Source organism: Babylonia areolata, chromosome 11 (genome assembly GCF_041734735.1).
Source record: "Babylonia areolata isolate BAREFJ2019XMU chromosome 11, ASM4173473v1, whole genome shotgun sequence".
Lineage (NCBI taxonomy): Eukaryota > Metazoa > Mollusca > Gastropoda > Neogastropoda > Buccinidae > Babylonia > Babylonia areolata.
Window position 1 is genome coordinate 8820288 of NC_134886.1, and position 18485 is coordinate 8838772.

Below are 18485 nucleotides of genomic sequence, written 5' to 3' on the forward strand. Positions count from 1 at the left end.
GGAAAAGGTGAGTTTTGAGACGAGATTTAAAAGATGCGAGGGAATCAGAGTGACGGAGGTTATCAGGGAGCTTGTTCCACGTCTTTGGCGATTGAAAAGAAAACGATCTGTGTCCATAGGTCTTACTTCTGACGTGAGGTATCCTGAGAAGTCGAGTATCAGAGGAAGAACGGAGCTGGCGAGACGGGGTATAGATATGGATGAGTTCAGAAAGATACTTGGGGCCAGATCCGTTGACTGCAGAAAAGGTCAGAGTGGATAGCTTATAGTCTATTCGATCAGAAACAGGCAACCAGTGGAGAGACTGAAGGAGAGGAGAAACATGGTCAAATTTAGAAGCTCTGCAAATGAGTCTGGCAGCGTTATTCTGAATTCGTTGGAGTCTGTCTAACAGGTATTTGGGAAGGCCGGCCAAAAGAGAGTTGCAGTAATCCAATCTTGAGAGAACCAGAGAGCATACAAGTGTCTTGGTTGCATCGGTTGAGAGATAGTGGCGGATAGAGCTGATTCTACGCAGTTCCAAATAGGCAACTTTACAGATATTCGAAATGTGCTGTTGGAAGGAAAGAGACTGGTCCAGGATTACACCAAGACTGCGAACAGAGGGAGAAAGTGAAACAGGTGTGCTATTGATCAGAACAGAGTCAGGAAAGGAAGGATGTTGACGAAACTTCTTTGGACAGGTTATCATCAATTCAGTCTTATCATCATTTAATTGCAGCTTGTTGAGAGTCATCCAGTCCTTTAGGCCAGCAATGCACTCCTGTGTTTGAGTCACCAGTGCATCAAATTCACACTACTGTGATAATACCTCTATCCCCTCCTGAAACATCACACTACTGTGATAATACCTCTATCCCCTCCTGAAACATCACACCACTGTGATGATACCTCTATCCCCTCCTGAAACATCACACCTGAAACATCACACCACTGTGATGATACCTCCACCCCCTCCTGAAACATCACACCACTGTGATAATACCTCCACCCCCTCCTGAAACATCACACCACTGTGATGATACCTCTATCCCCTCCTGAAACATCACACCTGAAACATCACACCACTGTGATGATACCTCCACCCCCTCCTGAAACATCACACCACTGTGATAATACCTCTATCCCCTCCTGAAACATCACACCACTGTGATGATACCTCTATCCCCTCCTGAAACATCACACCACTGTGATAATACCTCTGTCCCCTCCTGAAACATCACACCACTGTGATAATACCTCTATCCCCTCCTGAAACATCACAACTCTCTGATCTCAGTGAGGTGACATCCCTTCACTGACATCCTGACCTGTAAGCTTTGTCTTATCTCAGTGAGGTGACATCCCTTCACTGACATCCTGACCTGTAAGCTCTGTCTTATCTCAGTCAGGTGACAGCCCTTTACTGACATCCTGACCTGTAAGCTCTGTCTTATCTCAGTGAGGTGACGGCCCTTCCCTGACATCCTGACCTGTAAGCTCTTTCTTATCTCAGTCAGGTGACAGCCCTTCACTGACATCCTGACCTGTAAGCTCTGTCATGTCGCAGTGAGGTGACAGTCCTTTGCTGACATCCTGACCTGTAAGCTTACGTCTTATCTCAGCGAGGTGATGGCCCTTCACTGACATCCTGACCTGTAAGTTCTGTCATGTCAGAGTGAGGTGACAACCCTTCACTGACATCCTGACCTGTAAGCTCTGTATTACCTCAGTGATGTGACAGCCCTTCACTGACATCCTGACCTGTAAGCTCTGTATTACCAGTGACGTGACAGCCCTTCACTGACATCCTGACCTGTAAGCTCTGTATTACCTCAGTGACATGACAGCCCTTCACGGATAAGCATACTTGTCAGCAGCAGTCAAGGGGTAAAAAAACACCAAACAAACAACAACAAAAACCAGCAAACAAACAACAACAACAACAAAAACAACAAACAAACAACAACAAAAACAACAAACAACAAACAAACAACAACAAAAACAACAAACAAACAAAACAAAAAAGAACAGCTGACCTGAACACTGTCCATCCACTGACGGACGTTGAGGAAGGACTGTTCAGAGGTAATGTCATACATGATGATCACACCATCTGCCTTCCTGAAGTACTGCTTTGTCACACTGCGATATCTGCACATCAACACAGTATTCATTGTGTTATGTTGTGTTGTGTTGTGTTACAATGTGTTGTGTTATATTATGTTCTATACATCACAGGTAATGTCATACATGGCAATCACACCGTCTGCTTTCCTGAAGTACTGCTTTGTCACACTGCGATACCTGCACACCAACACAGTATGTACTGTGTAGTATTGTGTTTACTGTGTTTGTGTTGAAGTGTGTTGTGTTGTATTCTGTTGTACACATCCTGAAGTACTGCTTTGTCACACTGTGATACCTGTACACCAACACAGTATGTACTGTGTAGTATTATGTTTACTGTGTTTGTGTTGAAGTGTGTTGTGTTGTAGTCTGTTGTACACATCCTGAAGTACTGCTTTGTCACACTGTGATACCTGTACACCAACACAGTATGTACTGTGTAGCATTGTGTTTACTGTGTTTGTGTTGAAGTGTGTTGTGTTGTATTATGTTGTACACATCCTGAAGTACTGCTTTGTCACACTGTGATACCTGCACACCAACACAGTATGTACTGTGTAGTATTGTGTTTACTGTGTTTGTGTTGAAGTGTGTTGTGTTGTATTATGTTGTACACATCCTGAAGTACTGCTTTGTCACACTGTGATACCTGTACACCAACACAGTATGTACTGTGTAGTATTGTGTTTACTGTGTTTGTGTTGAAGTGTGTTGTGTTGTATTATGTTGTACACATCCTGAAGTACTGCTTTGTCACACTGTGATACCTGCACACCGACACACCAGTAGCGTAGTGGTCTGCCATTTGTATGACTGCTAAGAAAATGACATCATTAGAGTGACAAAAAATTAAGAATATTCAGTGAAGTCCAGATCAGCTGAACTGGCACTGATACTGAAAATATAACGGAAAAAGAAAAGAGATGATCATAATAGCGCATCAAGAATATTCTGTGTAGTTCAGATCATCGAAACTGGTATATATACATCTGTCAGCTTTGTAAAAATATAACAGAAAAAAAAAAAAAAAAAAAAAAGAAGAAATAATCATGATAGCATGTTGTATTTTGTGTGTGTGCTTGTGTGTGTGTGGCTGGGTGCTTGCATGCATGCGTGTGCATATGTATTGTTAAATGATATAATGCTATGTCATGAAAGGTAATGTGATGCAGTATGATATAATGTGACAAGACATATCACAAAACAAGAATACATATATGCATGCAAGCATACATGTCCATGCCTTTCTTTCTTTCAATGCATGTTAATTTACTGGCCTTAAAAACATTGAAACAATATCAATGCAATTGATAGTTCAGAAGAACCTTGTTCAGATGAGTAGCATCTGAATTTTTGTTTTGTTTTGCATGTGTATGTGAAGCACAAACAAAAATACAATTGTAAAAAAAAACAATTAAAAAGAGAGTGAGAGACAGGCAGACAGAGAGAGAGAGACAGAGAGAGAGAGAGAGAGAGAGAGAGAGAGAAGACAATCCACTGACAGTTTAGACAAACCTTGTCACAACAGAGAAACATCTGAATTTTTGTTTTGTTTGGCATGACATGTGTATGTGAAACAGAAACAGAATTGTATAATAAAAAATAGTAATAAAATACAATAAATAAATAAATGATTGCTAAATAAAAAAAATGATAAATAAATAAATATACAAACAAATAATAAACAAATATATAAATCATAAATAAATAAGTATATAAATAAATAAATAAATAAAACAAGTAAATGATGAATAAGCAGACACTCCACTGACTGACCTCTCCTGTCCTGCTGTGTCCCACAGCTGTAGCACCACAATGTTGTCGTCCACTGTTATTGGCTTCACTTGGAAATCCACTCCTGTCACATCACACATCATACCGTTTCACTTTTCAGCTTCAGCTCCTCAGGTAGGCATCAATGCGTGTGGACAAACCCATATATGCTACACCACATCTTCTCAGGCAGATGCCTGACTAGCAGAGTAAACCGGCATGCTTAGTCAGGCCTTGAGTGCAAGCAGAAATATAAAAATGATGATGATATATGTGTGTGTGTGTGTGTGTGTGTGTGTCTAACAGAGCAGATTTCTTCCACATTATTTTGCCAAAGGACAACACTTGTGTTGCCACGAGTTCTTTTCGATGTGCCAAGAGTATGCTGCAAACAGGACCTCTCTTTATCGTCTCATCTAAATCACTAGACACTCTATTTGATTTTCCAGTCAAACTTGGGAGAAAGGCCAAGAAGAGGATTCAAACCCAGACCCTCAAGGACACTATACTGGCAGATAAGCAAGCGTGTAATGTTAGGTGTTTGTCTTGTGGAAACAATATCAAATGGTTGTCATTTAGTGCTCCATGTTCTGCTCATTGAATGAAACATAAATATTTTTTTAGGCAGCTCAAAAGAATTGAGGCCACACAACCTTACAGCTGTCCATTTGTACTGCTGACAGTAAATCTTCTTCTTCTGCCCGTTTATCAGATGGATGATTGCAAATAATTTCTATCTCTTCTTTTTTCTTTTTCTTTTCTTTTGAAAAATAACACAACTTTGCTTTAAACAATCACATGGTAAAAGTTTGTTCATACAGTGTGTGGGCATGTGCATGCATATGCACATGCATTTGTATGTAAATGCATATATATCTAAACTGCTGCTGTATCTGTGTTTACATATGATTTTCAAATTATGTTCACTATCCCCCCAAAATATTCCTTGTGACCCTGGTGCATTTGGGTAAAAAAAAAGACGTCATATTCTATTCTGTTCTCAGATATTAGAAGACATACCAATGGTGGCACTGAATGTAGCACGAAAGGTGTTGCTGCAGAAGCGGTGAATGAAGCTGCTCTTGCCCACACCAGAGTCACCCACAAACACCACCTTGAAAATCCGCTGACGCTTCATCACTTCTTCTGAAGGCTGCAAACCACATCACCACATTAATTTCAAGTAATTCTGCATTCTGTATTCACTGACTTTGAACACTGCTGAAGTGACAGAAACTGACACGACATATATAATGCTGGGCATATGTTGAATTAACCATGTATCTTAAAATATTTCATTTCTTTTTGGGCCTGAAACTTACAACACCATGTTGTCTGATATTTGACAGCAGTGATTCGTCACAGATCATTATTAGTGAAACAGAAATTCTTAAATGGTACAAATACAGCAATATATAATGTAAATGTGTTATTTTGGCACAATAGTTTTTATAATGATTTGTCACAGATCATCATGACTGAAACAGAAATCATTAAATGGTACTGTCTACAAACATTCCTTTCCACAAGAAATCACTGACAACATGATCTTGCTATCAGACCAGCTGCTATGGTGACAACTCAGAGGATGAGGGGTCGAGCCCCATCAGAGGTGAGAGAGGTTTCTGCCAGTGTTGGGCTCCCTCCCAAAGCTCAGTGTGCTATGGGCTCAAATGGAAAGACTGGGACCACACAGTTCAGGGTCATCCTCTTCACTTTCACATCTTTCGGAGTGTTACTCAAATTTCCTGACCAACACTGCAGGTATCTTTATCTTTTGGGCCTGGTTGACACTGGGATGTATTATGAGAGTACAACCTTGTGAAGTGGCAACAAACATACATGGACCCTCATAGTAGTGTTATCATCACTCCCATCATCAATCAACATCATCAAAAATACAGAAAATAAAATGTTCCGAAGTATGGGGCACAAAGAAAGGAAGTTCTTCAACTGTCAAGAATGAGTGTTCTACTTCTATAGTAGTAGTTTTAGTGACCATGTACACTTCCCATTTAAAGGTAGTAGATTGTATGACAAGGTATACCATCCATATAGTTCATTTCAATGAGAAAGCTTAGAGAAATGTGTAGGACTACTGTAATTTACCTGTTCTTCAATGCCGCCCTCTGACAGCCCTACAGATTCTGTCTGAGATCCAACCAAGCTGAAAATGAAAATTCTCCAAGTTAATAACAATAATATTGGGCATCTATGAAGCTCTCTACTTCCTTTGCACAGAGGCCTAGAGCAATGATGATTATACCAGTATGATAATGAATATGGGGAGAAAAGTATATTGAAACAAGAGAGGCAAGGCCTTCAAGACTCACTTGTGATACACTTTTAAAAAAATCTAATCGTTAAGATGTGTTCTGTATTTGTTATTATAAAGCTTTGGGTTAAAAGAAAAAGAAAAAAGAAAAAAAGAAAAAAAAGTCCTAACGGCAGATTCGAACCCCGCGTGTTCGGATGAGAAGAAACTGTCTTACCCATTACACTATCGTGGCTCCTTAACTGATGTTAAAAAATATAACATATAAACATGTTTTTTTAGAGGGCGATAAATCAATTGCGGTATTCGCAGTGAGAACGCTGTTAAAATCATATTATTCTGGTGTATCTTGGGCATTCAAAAAATCTTTAAGGGCAATTAAAAATTCTTTTTAAGTCTGCGGTAAAGGAGACGCGGCTATCGTTGCAATCACACTTCAACATTTAGCCGTTTTCACTGGATCTAGATAGATGTACAAGTTTAGTTACACCCGGTTGACACAGTCGATTCAATTTCTCTTTTATGTCCATTCTAGTTTTATAGTTTTAAAGTTGATATGAAAATTGAGTATTTTGTTAAACTAATAACATGTAGAGCCAAGTACAAGTACTTCTAAACGTCATATGAAGTGAAAAGGACTTCATTTTGAGAAAGGTCAAGACTGGAAATTTTTGCGTTTCATCAATTCAAGGGTATTAACTCTCATGGTTTATTATTTTTAACTGTGAATTCCGACTGATTCTGTGGATATTTTTATGGCAGTTTGGGGCATAATCCAGTAATAGATGAGGCGTTCACAAATCTTTCTCTGAATAATTATTTAACGGTCTCCTTCTCCAAATTTCCATCACATGTTATCGTGTATTGTCCATTGAATATAGGATTGAATGGGCAGGTCAACAACTTGAAACAAAATGGCGTCGTTCGCGTTCGCGAAGAATATGAGCACGCGCTTTGAATATGTATAAATATGTGTACGCAATTGATTTTTGCCCATGACCTTCAGGGCTCAGCCAATACATCAATAAAGTCCACTCGTTGTATTGATTTTAGTATTTTTCCGAAAAAGACCACTTTGGCGAATGAACATAGTGAAAGCCCTGTACACTGAGAGTAAAACACACAAGCTTTTTATGTATTGAGTATACCGGTAATTTCAAAATGTAATGTTTAGGATGAGAAAGATCAGTTTAAAGCAAATTAAGTCCCCTAGCATTAATTACAGATTAATTTCCCTTTTTTACTATCTGCACCAAACCATTTGCAAAATAAATAAAACTTCCATGCTTAGCAAAAGAAGTTCCTGTTTGAACAAAAAATGATAATAATGACTGCTCTTGTTGTTGTGTCAGAATATCAGATCAAAGTGCCAAGTTTAGAGAATAAAAAAATATAAATATAACAGTAAATTCAGTTTGCATATAATTTGACTTTTTTTTAAATTTTTTGGTGCCCATTCCAGAGGTGAAATATTGTTTTAAACAAGATGACTGGAAAGAATTGAATTTTTCCTATTTTTATGCCAAATTTGGTGTCAACTGACAAAGTATTTGCAGAGAAAATGTCAATGTTAAAGTTTACCACGGACACACGGACACACAGACACGCACACACACAGACAACTGAACACCGGGTTAAAACATAGACTCACTTTGTTTACACAAGTGAGTCAAAAAAAAAAAAAAGGTTACAAAAACTGTCAACACAAGGCAATGTAAAAGTATAATTAAGACTTACAGACAAGACAAATGAATTGTGTCTACAATAAAGTGCACACACACACACACACATACTCACTCACACACACACACATACAAAGTGTGCAAAAACTGGGAGTTTATATTATACTCCCTGTCTGGTTAAATATTCCGACCATGTCAAACTGATGCAAATCAGATCGATCACTTTGTTCCTTTTGGCCAAGATATCAGTGAAGAGAAATCTTGCTATTAGTTCGCTGTATGTTAGCCAGTCGAATGCCATTTCTGGCTGGAGCTATTTTAGTTTTTCCCTTTCTGTTCTTGTAAACATGACCACCATTCATTGTGCTTTTTACTGCAAGTTTTATAGCTTAGGTGTTTTTGTTTGTTTGTTGTTGTTGTTGTTTTTCTTTTGGGGGCTAAGACAGTATGATGTACACTCTCCATCTTCTTCATTAGTCTCACACATTCCCTTGTGAGAGTCAGCCATCTTTTCAGTTGAGTGCACTTTCTCTCAACTTTGGCTCTTCCATCGCCAGTTATGGACTGATATGAATGCACACTCTTTTGAGATACAGCTTGCCATCTGGAGTAAGATTGAACAACCATGAAAGAGGTGCCCAACTCTGCTCATCTTATGTTTTACTACCATATTTACTGTGTTCATAAAAAAAAATGAAACATGCACACTCACATCACTGAATCAGTAAATGTGCTCTCACACATGCACATATCTACATGCACACACACTCTCATTAACACACACACATACATACACATGAATGCATGCACATACACATATAAACAGTGAATTTGCTCACGCTCACACATACACACACACACACACACAAACACACACACCTCATCCACAACATCCACCCATACCTCCATTTCCACACACACCCTTCCCCTTAAAACTGACACAAAGCAACAACAGCAAAAACAACAACACCAACAAACAACAACAAACAAATACCCTTAAAAAAACAAACAAATAAAAAACAAACAAAAGCTCACCCTGCTGTCTTCTTCAAAACAGCCTCGCTCTCTGCGTCACTGGTGTAGCTGTCCTCGTGCATCAACCGACCAAAACCCGGGGACCGGTGAGAATATTTCCCCACCCCCTTCCTGTGCCCCAGAGCACTGTACATGTCCTCACTCCCCTCACCCACGCTGTTCCCTAAGCCGCCACCACCACCACCACCAACACCACCACCACCCATGGCACCCTTCTGTCCAATGTCTGCCGCCACGCTGGCAGCAAGAGAGTCAGAGTCTGTGAGGGCGTGGTGATTGGTTCTGTGGAAGGTGTAGATCTGTGCCATGTCTGCCGAGAGGTCGTCCATTTCAATGCCGTCGTCATCATCCAGGTCTGCCATGGTGCCCTCTAGATCCTCTGAAAGTGCCTCGGACCTCTGGCGCTGCGGAGCAGGACTGCAGAACAGTGGTACATGTGCATTAGTTATCTCTCTCTCTCTCTCTCTCTCTCTCTATCTCCACATAGATATACATATATCTATCTCTATATATTTCAATCCATATATCTTTCTTTGATATATAGTTAGATAGTTCAATAGACAGATAGATATAGATATGTGTGTGTGTGTGTGTGTGTGTGTGTTTGTGTGTGTGTGTGTGTGTGTGTGTGTGTTATGTTGTGGTGTGTGTGAGTGTCTGCGTGTGTCTGTTCATGTGTGTGTAGATAGATAGATATAGATGTGTGCGTGTGTGTTATGTTGTGGTGTGCGTGTGTGAATATCTGTGTGTGACTGTGCATATATGTGCGTGTGTGTGTGTAACTCCGTGTGAGGTGCGCGCGCGTGTGTGTGTGTGTGTGTGTGTGTGTGTGTGTGTGTGTGAGTGTGTGTGTTTGCTCACAGGATACCACTGATACATACAAATAATACTGCTCTAATCTTGCAAGTTTCTGGCCCTTGTTCATGATCTACATCAACATATCATGCTGCTACTATGACCTGTCATGTGTGATGAACATTGTAAGACATGAGCGCTATAATGCTTCTTCTATTCTGTCAAACAATGAGCTTGACCTCTCACCTTGCATATCTTGTTGCCATAAAGGGGATGACTGGAAATGTCTTATGTACACCTGCCATCCTTTCAAGTGTTGTTCCAGTACTTTTACGTTTACAATGGACTTATACACACATACACAGATACATTAACACAGACCATGGACAGCCATGACTGGGTATTTACACACTCACTTTGATATGAACATGAACCCCCCCCCAAAAAAAAACAACAACAAAAAACAAAAACAAAAAAACATACAAAAATATAAAACAAAGCAAAATACAAAAATAAAGCAAAAAAAAAAATCCCCAAAACTTTGTCAAGGAGTAAATGATTGAAATGAAATTCAAGCAAACCTTCCCATCAACAATAAACTAAGTCAGGGCGCAATAGCCAAGTGGTTGAAGCGGACTTTCAATCTGATGGTTCCAATCTTGGTATTGATGCATGGTGGATAAATGGTGGAGATTTTTCCTATCTCCCAGGTCAACATATGTGCTGGCCTGCTAGTGTCTGAACCACCTTCATGTGTATTATACACACAGAAGATCAATTACTCATGATAAAGATCCTGTGATCCATGTCAGCTTTCAGTGGGTTGTGGAAAAAAGAACATACCCAGCATGCACCCCCCCACACCCTACACCCCCACCCCGAAAATGGAGTATGGCTGCCTACATGGCAATGTAAATAAACAAAAAACGGTCATACACATAAAATGTTACATATCTGTCTGAGCGTGTATGTGTGCATGCCTGAAATCTGATTGAATGATACAGGAAACCAATGATGAGCACCCAATGGCAGCCATCAGTCGGCTCTACCCAGGCAGGCAATCTGTTGTGCTAATGACCCCAAGTTTGTAAAGTGCTTTGAACTTGTTCTCCAACCAAGCATAGGTACTATATAAGTATCCATATCATTCATTCATTCATTCAAGAAGAACTGACAAAGTGCACACAAAGCACCTACCCTCCTGGGAAGTACTTGGAGAGTAGCGATCCCTGTTTGACAAGCTTGCGCTGCTTCTGGGGCTCCTCGGCTTGCTGCGCCAAAGCCTGGAAACACAGCAACACACAGACCATCATCCTGCCTTCTACAGACTCCACAATGGTTCACCGTCTTTACACAGAACACACAGGACCATTGTTCTGCCTCCACAGACTCCACAATGGTTGTCTGTCTTTACAAAGGGCACATAGCACATTGTTATCATCCTGCCTTCTAAAGACTCCGCAATGGTTTACTGTCTTTACACAAAACACATAGCGCAATGACCCTGCCTTCTAAAGACTCCATAATGGTTTACTGTCTTTACACACGACACACAGCATAATCATCCAAACTTCTAAAAACTCCTCAATTGTTTACTGTCTTTACAAAAAACACACCACACAATCACCCTGCCTTCTGAAGACTCCATAATGGTTCACCTTCTTTACGTAGAAAACACAGCAGAATCATCCTGCCTTCTAAAGACTCAACAAAGGTTTTCTGTCTTTACACAGCACTATATTCCTGCCTTCTACAGAATCCATAATTCATGGTTCACTGTCTTTACCCACGGTACAATAGTTGTTGTTGTGGTTAGTTGCTGTTGCTGTCGTTGCTGTCATTTGTGGTTTGTAGTTGTGGCTTCTTGTTTTCTTGATGTTTTTATGGTTTGTTGCTATTGTGATAGTGTTTGTTGTTGTTGATGTGGTGGTGGTGGTTGTGTTGTTGTTGCTATTGTAGTGTTGTCATTGTTGTTGTGGTGGTGGTGATGTTTGCTCTTCTTTTTGTTCCGGTTTGTTGTTTACATTGCAGCTGTACCATTGTGGTTGTTGTGGTTTGTTTTCTGGTTCCTTGATCATAAACATCTTATGTGTATAGATACAGATAATCCATTGATCTATCAGTTCCTTTTAGAGGACAGATTAATGTTTACTGATTCCTTTCTTTTTTCTTAACATTACCACTTCAAAAGCAAGACTATCACAGGCACTACAGTGATAAGTCAACCAAAGTTAATTCCAAAGTGTTTAACAAGAGCACACCATCTATTTATCACACATTACATTGACTAAACAAAGCCATAAATCTTAAATACTTTTCTTCTTTTGTTATAAACAAAACAAAACAAACAAACAAAAAAGTGCACAAATGCCTGATAACAAAAATTACACCTGTGTCAATAAAAATAAAGATATTTGGTTTTGGTTTACTATTTCAGACTGTACCTTTCCTTTCTTTCATACATACCAGGTACATACACATTATATCTATAAAATCATGAACACACACACACACACACACACACACACAGTGACATAAACATATGAGACAAACATATATTTTAGCAGTTGCGTATGTCTGTAATAATAAATATTCTCCAAAGATGCACAATAACAAGAACAAAATTCAATTCTGTGTTGATTAAGAAAAAGAAAGAAAAAGATTAATATTGTCAAGGTGGAGGTATTGTGTACATATTCTTATCAGTTACACCATAAGTGCTGATGCCATATCATGTAATATAGATCACACACAACTGAAAATGTGGCATTACTTTAGGGATGAAAGTTATAACATTACTAGTTGTCAGCAGTTAAGGACAAACTCCAACTATGGCCATGTTACTTATTAGACCGAATGTGTGCTACTTTCATAATTAGTAAATTTGTAATTATGTATTCATTCCTCTGTGTGTGTGTGTGTGTGTGTGTGTGTGTGCTTGCGTGCGCGCATGCGTTGATGTTTGTGTCTCTGTGTCTGAGTATGTAAGCCTCTGTGTGTGTGTGTGTGTGTGTGTGTGTGTGTGTGTGTGTGTGGCACACATGCGCGTGCACATATGTGCATGTGTGGGGGGCTGATTTTGTGTTCCAATGAATAATCTAATTACCTAATAAATTTTCCTATAAATATAACTTGATGAAATAATGTTTTCCTGTAAATATAACTTCAGCACAATTTTTTTCTTTTCTCATTACTACAACGTGATCACATAGTAGGTTTTCCAATAAATATAACTTGATCACATAATGGGATTTCCAAAAATAAAGCTTGATCACATAATAGGTTTTTCAATAAATATCACTTGTCATGATTGTGGAAAATAAAGTAAAAAGCAGACTTTGCATAACATATGTGTGTGCTATAATACACAGATAAATAAATAAATAAACAAATAAATAGATTGATTAATTAATCAATTTTAGTTTTTGTGGGAAGCACTGACAAACAGTTCTTTCTTTATCTGCAACTATTTTACTCTCAAAGCACAGCTCAACAGGAATCATAACATCTATGTACTGCTAACTAATACTAATATAGAAAAGAACATAACATCAATGTCATAATAATTTAAACTGAAACATTAAGGTAATGTTACATAATAGAGTGACCATTTTCAATGTTGGGATAGTGAAATATTGTAAAACAGTGGCATAATCTTTTTTTCTTTTTTTTCCAAACAAATCAACATAACTATTGAGCATCTTTTTCATTAATTCATTTAGGTAAAGTAATAAAACCTTTCTAATAACAAAACTACACAAACCGCATTGCCATACTGTCTTCTTCAGCTCATCAAGTTAATTCCCTTTCTAAAACTCGTTAACACAAAGTACATAATATAGTAATCATGAAGGGTGTGCAAATTATTATCATTTCATTTTATTATTTTCTTTCTTTATCACATGCATGTTTTAAAATGTTATATTCTTCTTATCCAAACATTTTCCTCTTATATGATGATTGATATAATTATATGCACATAGTAATCAAGGAAGAATGTACCAGATATTCGTTTCATCCCTGAAATGCCCATTGCTGGGCTATAATTTACATAGAGAATGTGATTTTTAGGATAATCATTTATCTTTCATCTCTTCTCACTGACTTATCAGCTGACGAGTGTTTGGATGAGGCCAAAGAAAATTTCCTGCTTTGACTACGTTTGAAGTGGATGACAGAAACTAAAATCTCTTATACTGAAATGTATATAAGTATGTACACTGATCAGAAAATATTTCCCATCACTTTTTCCCCCCGAAGTCATTCGCTGGATACAGGAAATACAAGGAATGAAAGAGATCAACGGGGAGCTAACAGAGTCATGTTGGGCAATACATGTGTCATCACCATCAGAGATCGGACCATCCACATGCATGGAAAAGACGATAATCAAAATAACAGTGTTTTGCGCGTGATCAGCAGAATGCTTTTGTCTTCATGTATTCTTGTAGTTGTGTATGCTTGCAGATATGAATGTGTGTGTCTCTTTATCTCTCTGTCTCTGTCTGTCTGTCTCTCTCTGTCTGTCTCTCTACACAGATATGAATGTTCATTGATACATTATGGAATTTTACATGGCATTACATAAGGTAAAGTCATGCTTTATGACATAGTGTGATGTAAAAAAGTTAAGAAACAAGAATAAATTATACATACATGCATTGATGCATATTTCAGCTGTGTGTTCAATATTTCTATGCATTACTAGCAATAATATAATTATCATTATTATATCAATTATAATTGTTATCATTTTGTCGTTGTTATCATTATTATTATCATTGGCATTATCATTATTCCTTTGAAAGATAGAAATAATGTAGAAAACAGATAGTTCATATGGACGCTTAATGATTTCATTTGTGTAATATTTGTCATGTTTATTGTTGTTGTTTTTGTGGCACTGTACGCATATCTAAAACTAAAAAAAAAAGTTAATTAAATTTGATAAAAAAAATATATAAATAAACAAAAAGACTGGCAAGACCATGATGCTAACAACAGGCACTGCTCCTGGAAACCAAGCAGAGAACATCAGGAAGCCACCCCTTGTGCAACAATAACAACCACTCTTCTTCTCTAGCCAGAAAAAAACACCGCCACTCAGCAAGAAAAAAAACAACAACAAAAACTCAGTGCTTTTGTCTCTTAGGAGAAATATATCACACAGTATTGCCCACACTCCAACCTTTCATACTAAATACAGGCGTATGACATGAAAAAAAAATTGCGGAAACATGATAAACAGCAGAGAAATCCTACATGGAGCACATTCTGCACTTTTTATTCTTGCAAACCACCACTGAGTTACGCTACAATAAAATTTTAAAAAAGAAAAAAAAAGAAAAAAAAGGAAAAAAAAAGAACAAAACATAAAAAAAATAATAAAACAAAATAGGGCAAAACAAAATTAAGTAAAATAAATCGAAACATATGAACATAAAATTGAAACATTAAAAGTAAAATGAAATTCTAAAAAATGAAATCAATGAAAGAAAAAAAAAGATAAAACAAAATGAATAAATAAACAGTTCCCATCCTATTAACACTAGAACAGTTGATATGGTCACCTAGACACTGATGCTTATAGTATTGTTTTCACCGGAACAGAAAAGACCCCAAAGCCATAAAATTAATGTTCTCAGAAACTGACCAAAGAAAACCTAACTGACAGTGTCAACAAAACTAAATTGACAAGTAAGCTGCATGCACTGGAATGTGCCCTTGTACTTGTTACATTTAAGCAACTCAAAAACATTGCTTATACGATGGTAATGTGTATGCCTCCATCTATGTGTGTGTGAGTTGGTGTGTGTGTGTGTGTGTGTGTGTGCATGTGCATGTGTGTGTGTGTGTGCATGTGTGCGAATGCACACATGTATGTAGAAACAAGAATGTTTTCTGTGTTGCATAACCATACATGCACAAATAAGAAAAGAAAATACAGCAATTTTGAAACCAGAGTAACGAAGTAAACATCTGAATCAAAAAGATACAGAAAAACAGTACATGAAGTGAAGATACTATGTACACGAAGCGCAGTCTCATGCATATTTTCATTGACTGCTGCAACCCTAACAGAGCCTCTCTGCTGATACACCAGAGTCCGCAAGCTGAGAAACATCAAAAGTGGAGAGTTTAAAAGAAAAAGACAAAGCTGAAGAAGAGGAAGATGTAAGGATAAACTTTACCTGTCTATATAAGTTTTTTTGTTTTTTTTAAGAACAGCAATGGACAAAAATAATGAACCCAGCATGAACATCTGTGATCATAACAGTATTAGCAATGGTAGCTCATCGTAAAACCAACACATCCCAGCTTTCCTATTATAAAATTATTAGAATAATACTATAACCCCCTTACCCCTCTCCCTGGTAGACATTGAAAGTCAATGCAACGGTCAAGTGTCTTTACTTACACAAAAGCATAATTTACATTTGCACAGTGTTTTATTGTTGCACTCATTCAGGCACACAAACATATACACACGTCCCACACCCAACACCCTACCCAGCCCCCTACCCCTCCCTCCACTACACACACACACACACACACACACACACACACGTGTGTGTGATTTCATTTTCTTCACTTTTTCCCCAAATGAAGACCAATCAAGATCTGAATGTCTGACATTTATGTACATACTACCATAAAACTTTCATTCAAAACATTCAACACAATGAGATTCATCACTTTCTCAAACAAAACGTTATAAGGGAAAAATGTTTATGTAAAGTAATAAAACAAATAAAAGAAAAAAAAAAAAACAAAAAAAAAAAACTTGAACTGAAAAGGGCGGTGACTACGTCTGAATAACTGAGGGTCCTACACAACCCATAGGGAAAACCTGGATATATCTCACACCCCTGGGGTTGGTGGAATGAATGAATAAATAAATAATGATATTATTTACTGTCACTGACGACATAACTTCTCCATGAATGGAATCCTCCTGCGAGTCCAATGCACACACACACAAAAAGCAACTGTGCAGTCATAGATGTGACGACAGTGTTAATTGTTGCATGTAAACTGGAGATATAATCACAAATGTGAAGAGTGTTAACTGTTACATATAACTGGAGATACAATCACATATGTGAAGACAGTGTTAACTGTTACAAGTAAACTGTGGATACAATCACAGATGTGCAGATAGTGTTAACTACTACATGTAAACTGAAGACAGTGTTAACTGCTACATGTAAATTGACATTACAGTCATAAATGACAGTGTTAATTGCTACATGTAAACTGAAGACAGTCACAGAATGTGATGACACCATTAATTACTACATGAAAATGGAAGATACAGCTGTGCAGTCACACATTTGATGACAGAGTTAACTGCTACATGTAAACTGAATTCATAAAAACAGTTATAGATGTGAAACAGTTATAGATGTGATAACAGTATATGAAACTGAAGATACAAATGTAGTCGTAGATGTGAAGTGTGTCAACCGCTACATGTAAACTGAAGAAAGTCATAGGTGTGATGACAGTGTTATTGCTATAATACTGAAGATACAAATTTTGTCATAGATATGATGACAGCGATAAATTCTACAAGCAAACTAAAGATACAGTCAAAAATTGTGATGAGCAGATGACAGTGTTCACCGCTACTTGTAAACTGAAGATACAAATGTAAAGTCATAGATGAAACAACAGTGTCAACTTCTACATGTAAACTGAAGATACAAATGTAAAGTCATACATGAAATAACAGTGTGAACTTTCACATGTAAACTGAAGATAAAAATGTAAAGTCACATATGAAATAACAGTGTGAATTTCTACATGTAAACTGAAGATAAAAATGTAAAGTCACATATGAAATAACAGTGTGAATTTCTACATGTAAACTGAAGATACAAATGTAAAGTCATACATGAAATAACAGTGTGAACCTCTACATGTAAACTGAAGATACAAACGTAAAGTCACACATTAAATAACAGCGTTAGGTTCTACACATAAACTGATGATACAACTACAACCATAGGTGATACTTGTGATGATGACACTGTAAGTTGCAACATGTAAACTGAGGAGTTAACTGTAAACTAAAGTCATAGATGTAATGACAATGTAAACTGCTACATGCAAACCAAAGACACAACTGTACAGATGTGTTGAATATGTACTACATATATATTTGCAAACAACATCCACAAAACATCTTTCATTATCTTTTAATGCAAATTAAGTCTTCCTGAAACAAAAATAAAATATATCACGATATAATTGTATGTATGCACCCCTGCTCAATAATATGACTTTTTTTCTTTTCTTTTTTTCTTCTTTTTTTTTTGGTGGTGGTCTTCATTCTAATATTTCAGATAGCAGACGAAAACAATTTTTGATAAAAGATACCATGACAGACATTTTGCGATGCCTTCAGAATAAATTCAAAGAATCAAAACCTAACCTAATCTACAAATTTCAAAAGTAACCAGAAAACCTCACAAAAAAAGAAAATAACAATCTCGTGTCAACCCATTTTATGAATGCTGAAAGCTAATATCAAGTTATACAGCAAATAAAAAGTTTGTCAACAAAATTTGATAAAACAAGTAAAGAAGTATTTTTCTTTAAATATAGCTATTTTCTCACTTTCACTTACAAATTCAAAACTATCTCTCCCTCAATATTCTTTCATTCTATAGTTTTTTTTAAAGTAATAAACAAAAAAAATTGATTTTTCATAGTGCCTATTCTCTGATTAGGGTTCCTGGCACTTTAGAAAAACAACAACAACAACAACACACACACACACACACACACACACACACACACACACACACACA

The 18485-nt window shown here is 37.3% G+C and overlaps 1 protein-coding gene across 6 annotated transcripts in view; it reads right to left on the reverse strand.

Annotated features, from left to right (window-relative positions):
* LOC143287493 (EF-hand calcium-binding domain-containing protein 4B-like) overlaps positions 1-18485 on the reverse strand; it is a 109167-nt gene that overhangs the window by 11364 nt on the left and 79318 nt on the right. For all 6 annotated transcript variants that reach the window (XM_076595513.1, XM_076595514.1, XM_076595512.1 and 3 more), the window contains 7 exons: positions 16586-16624; positions 10867-10952; positions 8875-9291; positions 5992-6049; positions 4903-5035; positions 3886-3967; positions 2019-2133 (listed from right to left, as the gene is read on the reverse strand). In XM_076595513.1, coding sequence (XP_076451628.1) covers positions 2019-2133; positions 3886-3967; positions 4903-5035; positions 5992-6049; positions 8875-9291; positions 10867-10952; positions 16586-16624 — 930 coding nt within the window. The remainder of the gene's footprint in view (positions 1-2018; positions 2134-3885; positions 3968-4902; positions 5036-5991; positions 6050-8874; positions 9292-10866; positions 10953-16585; positions 16625-18485) is intronic.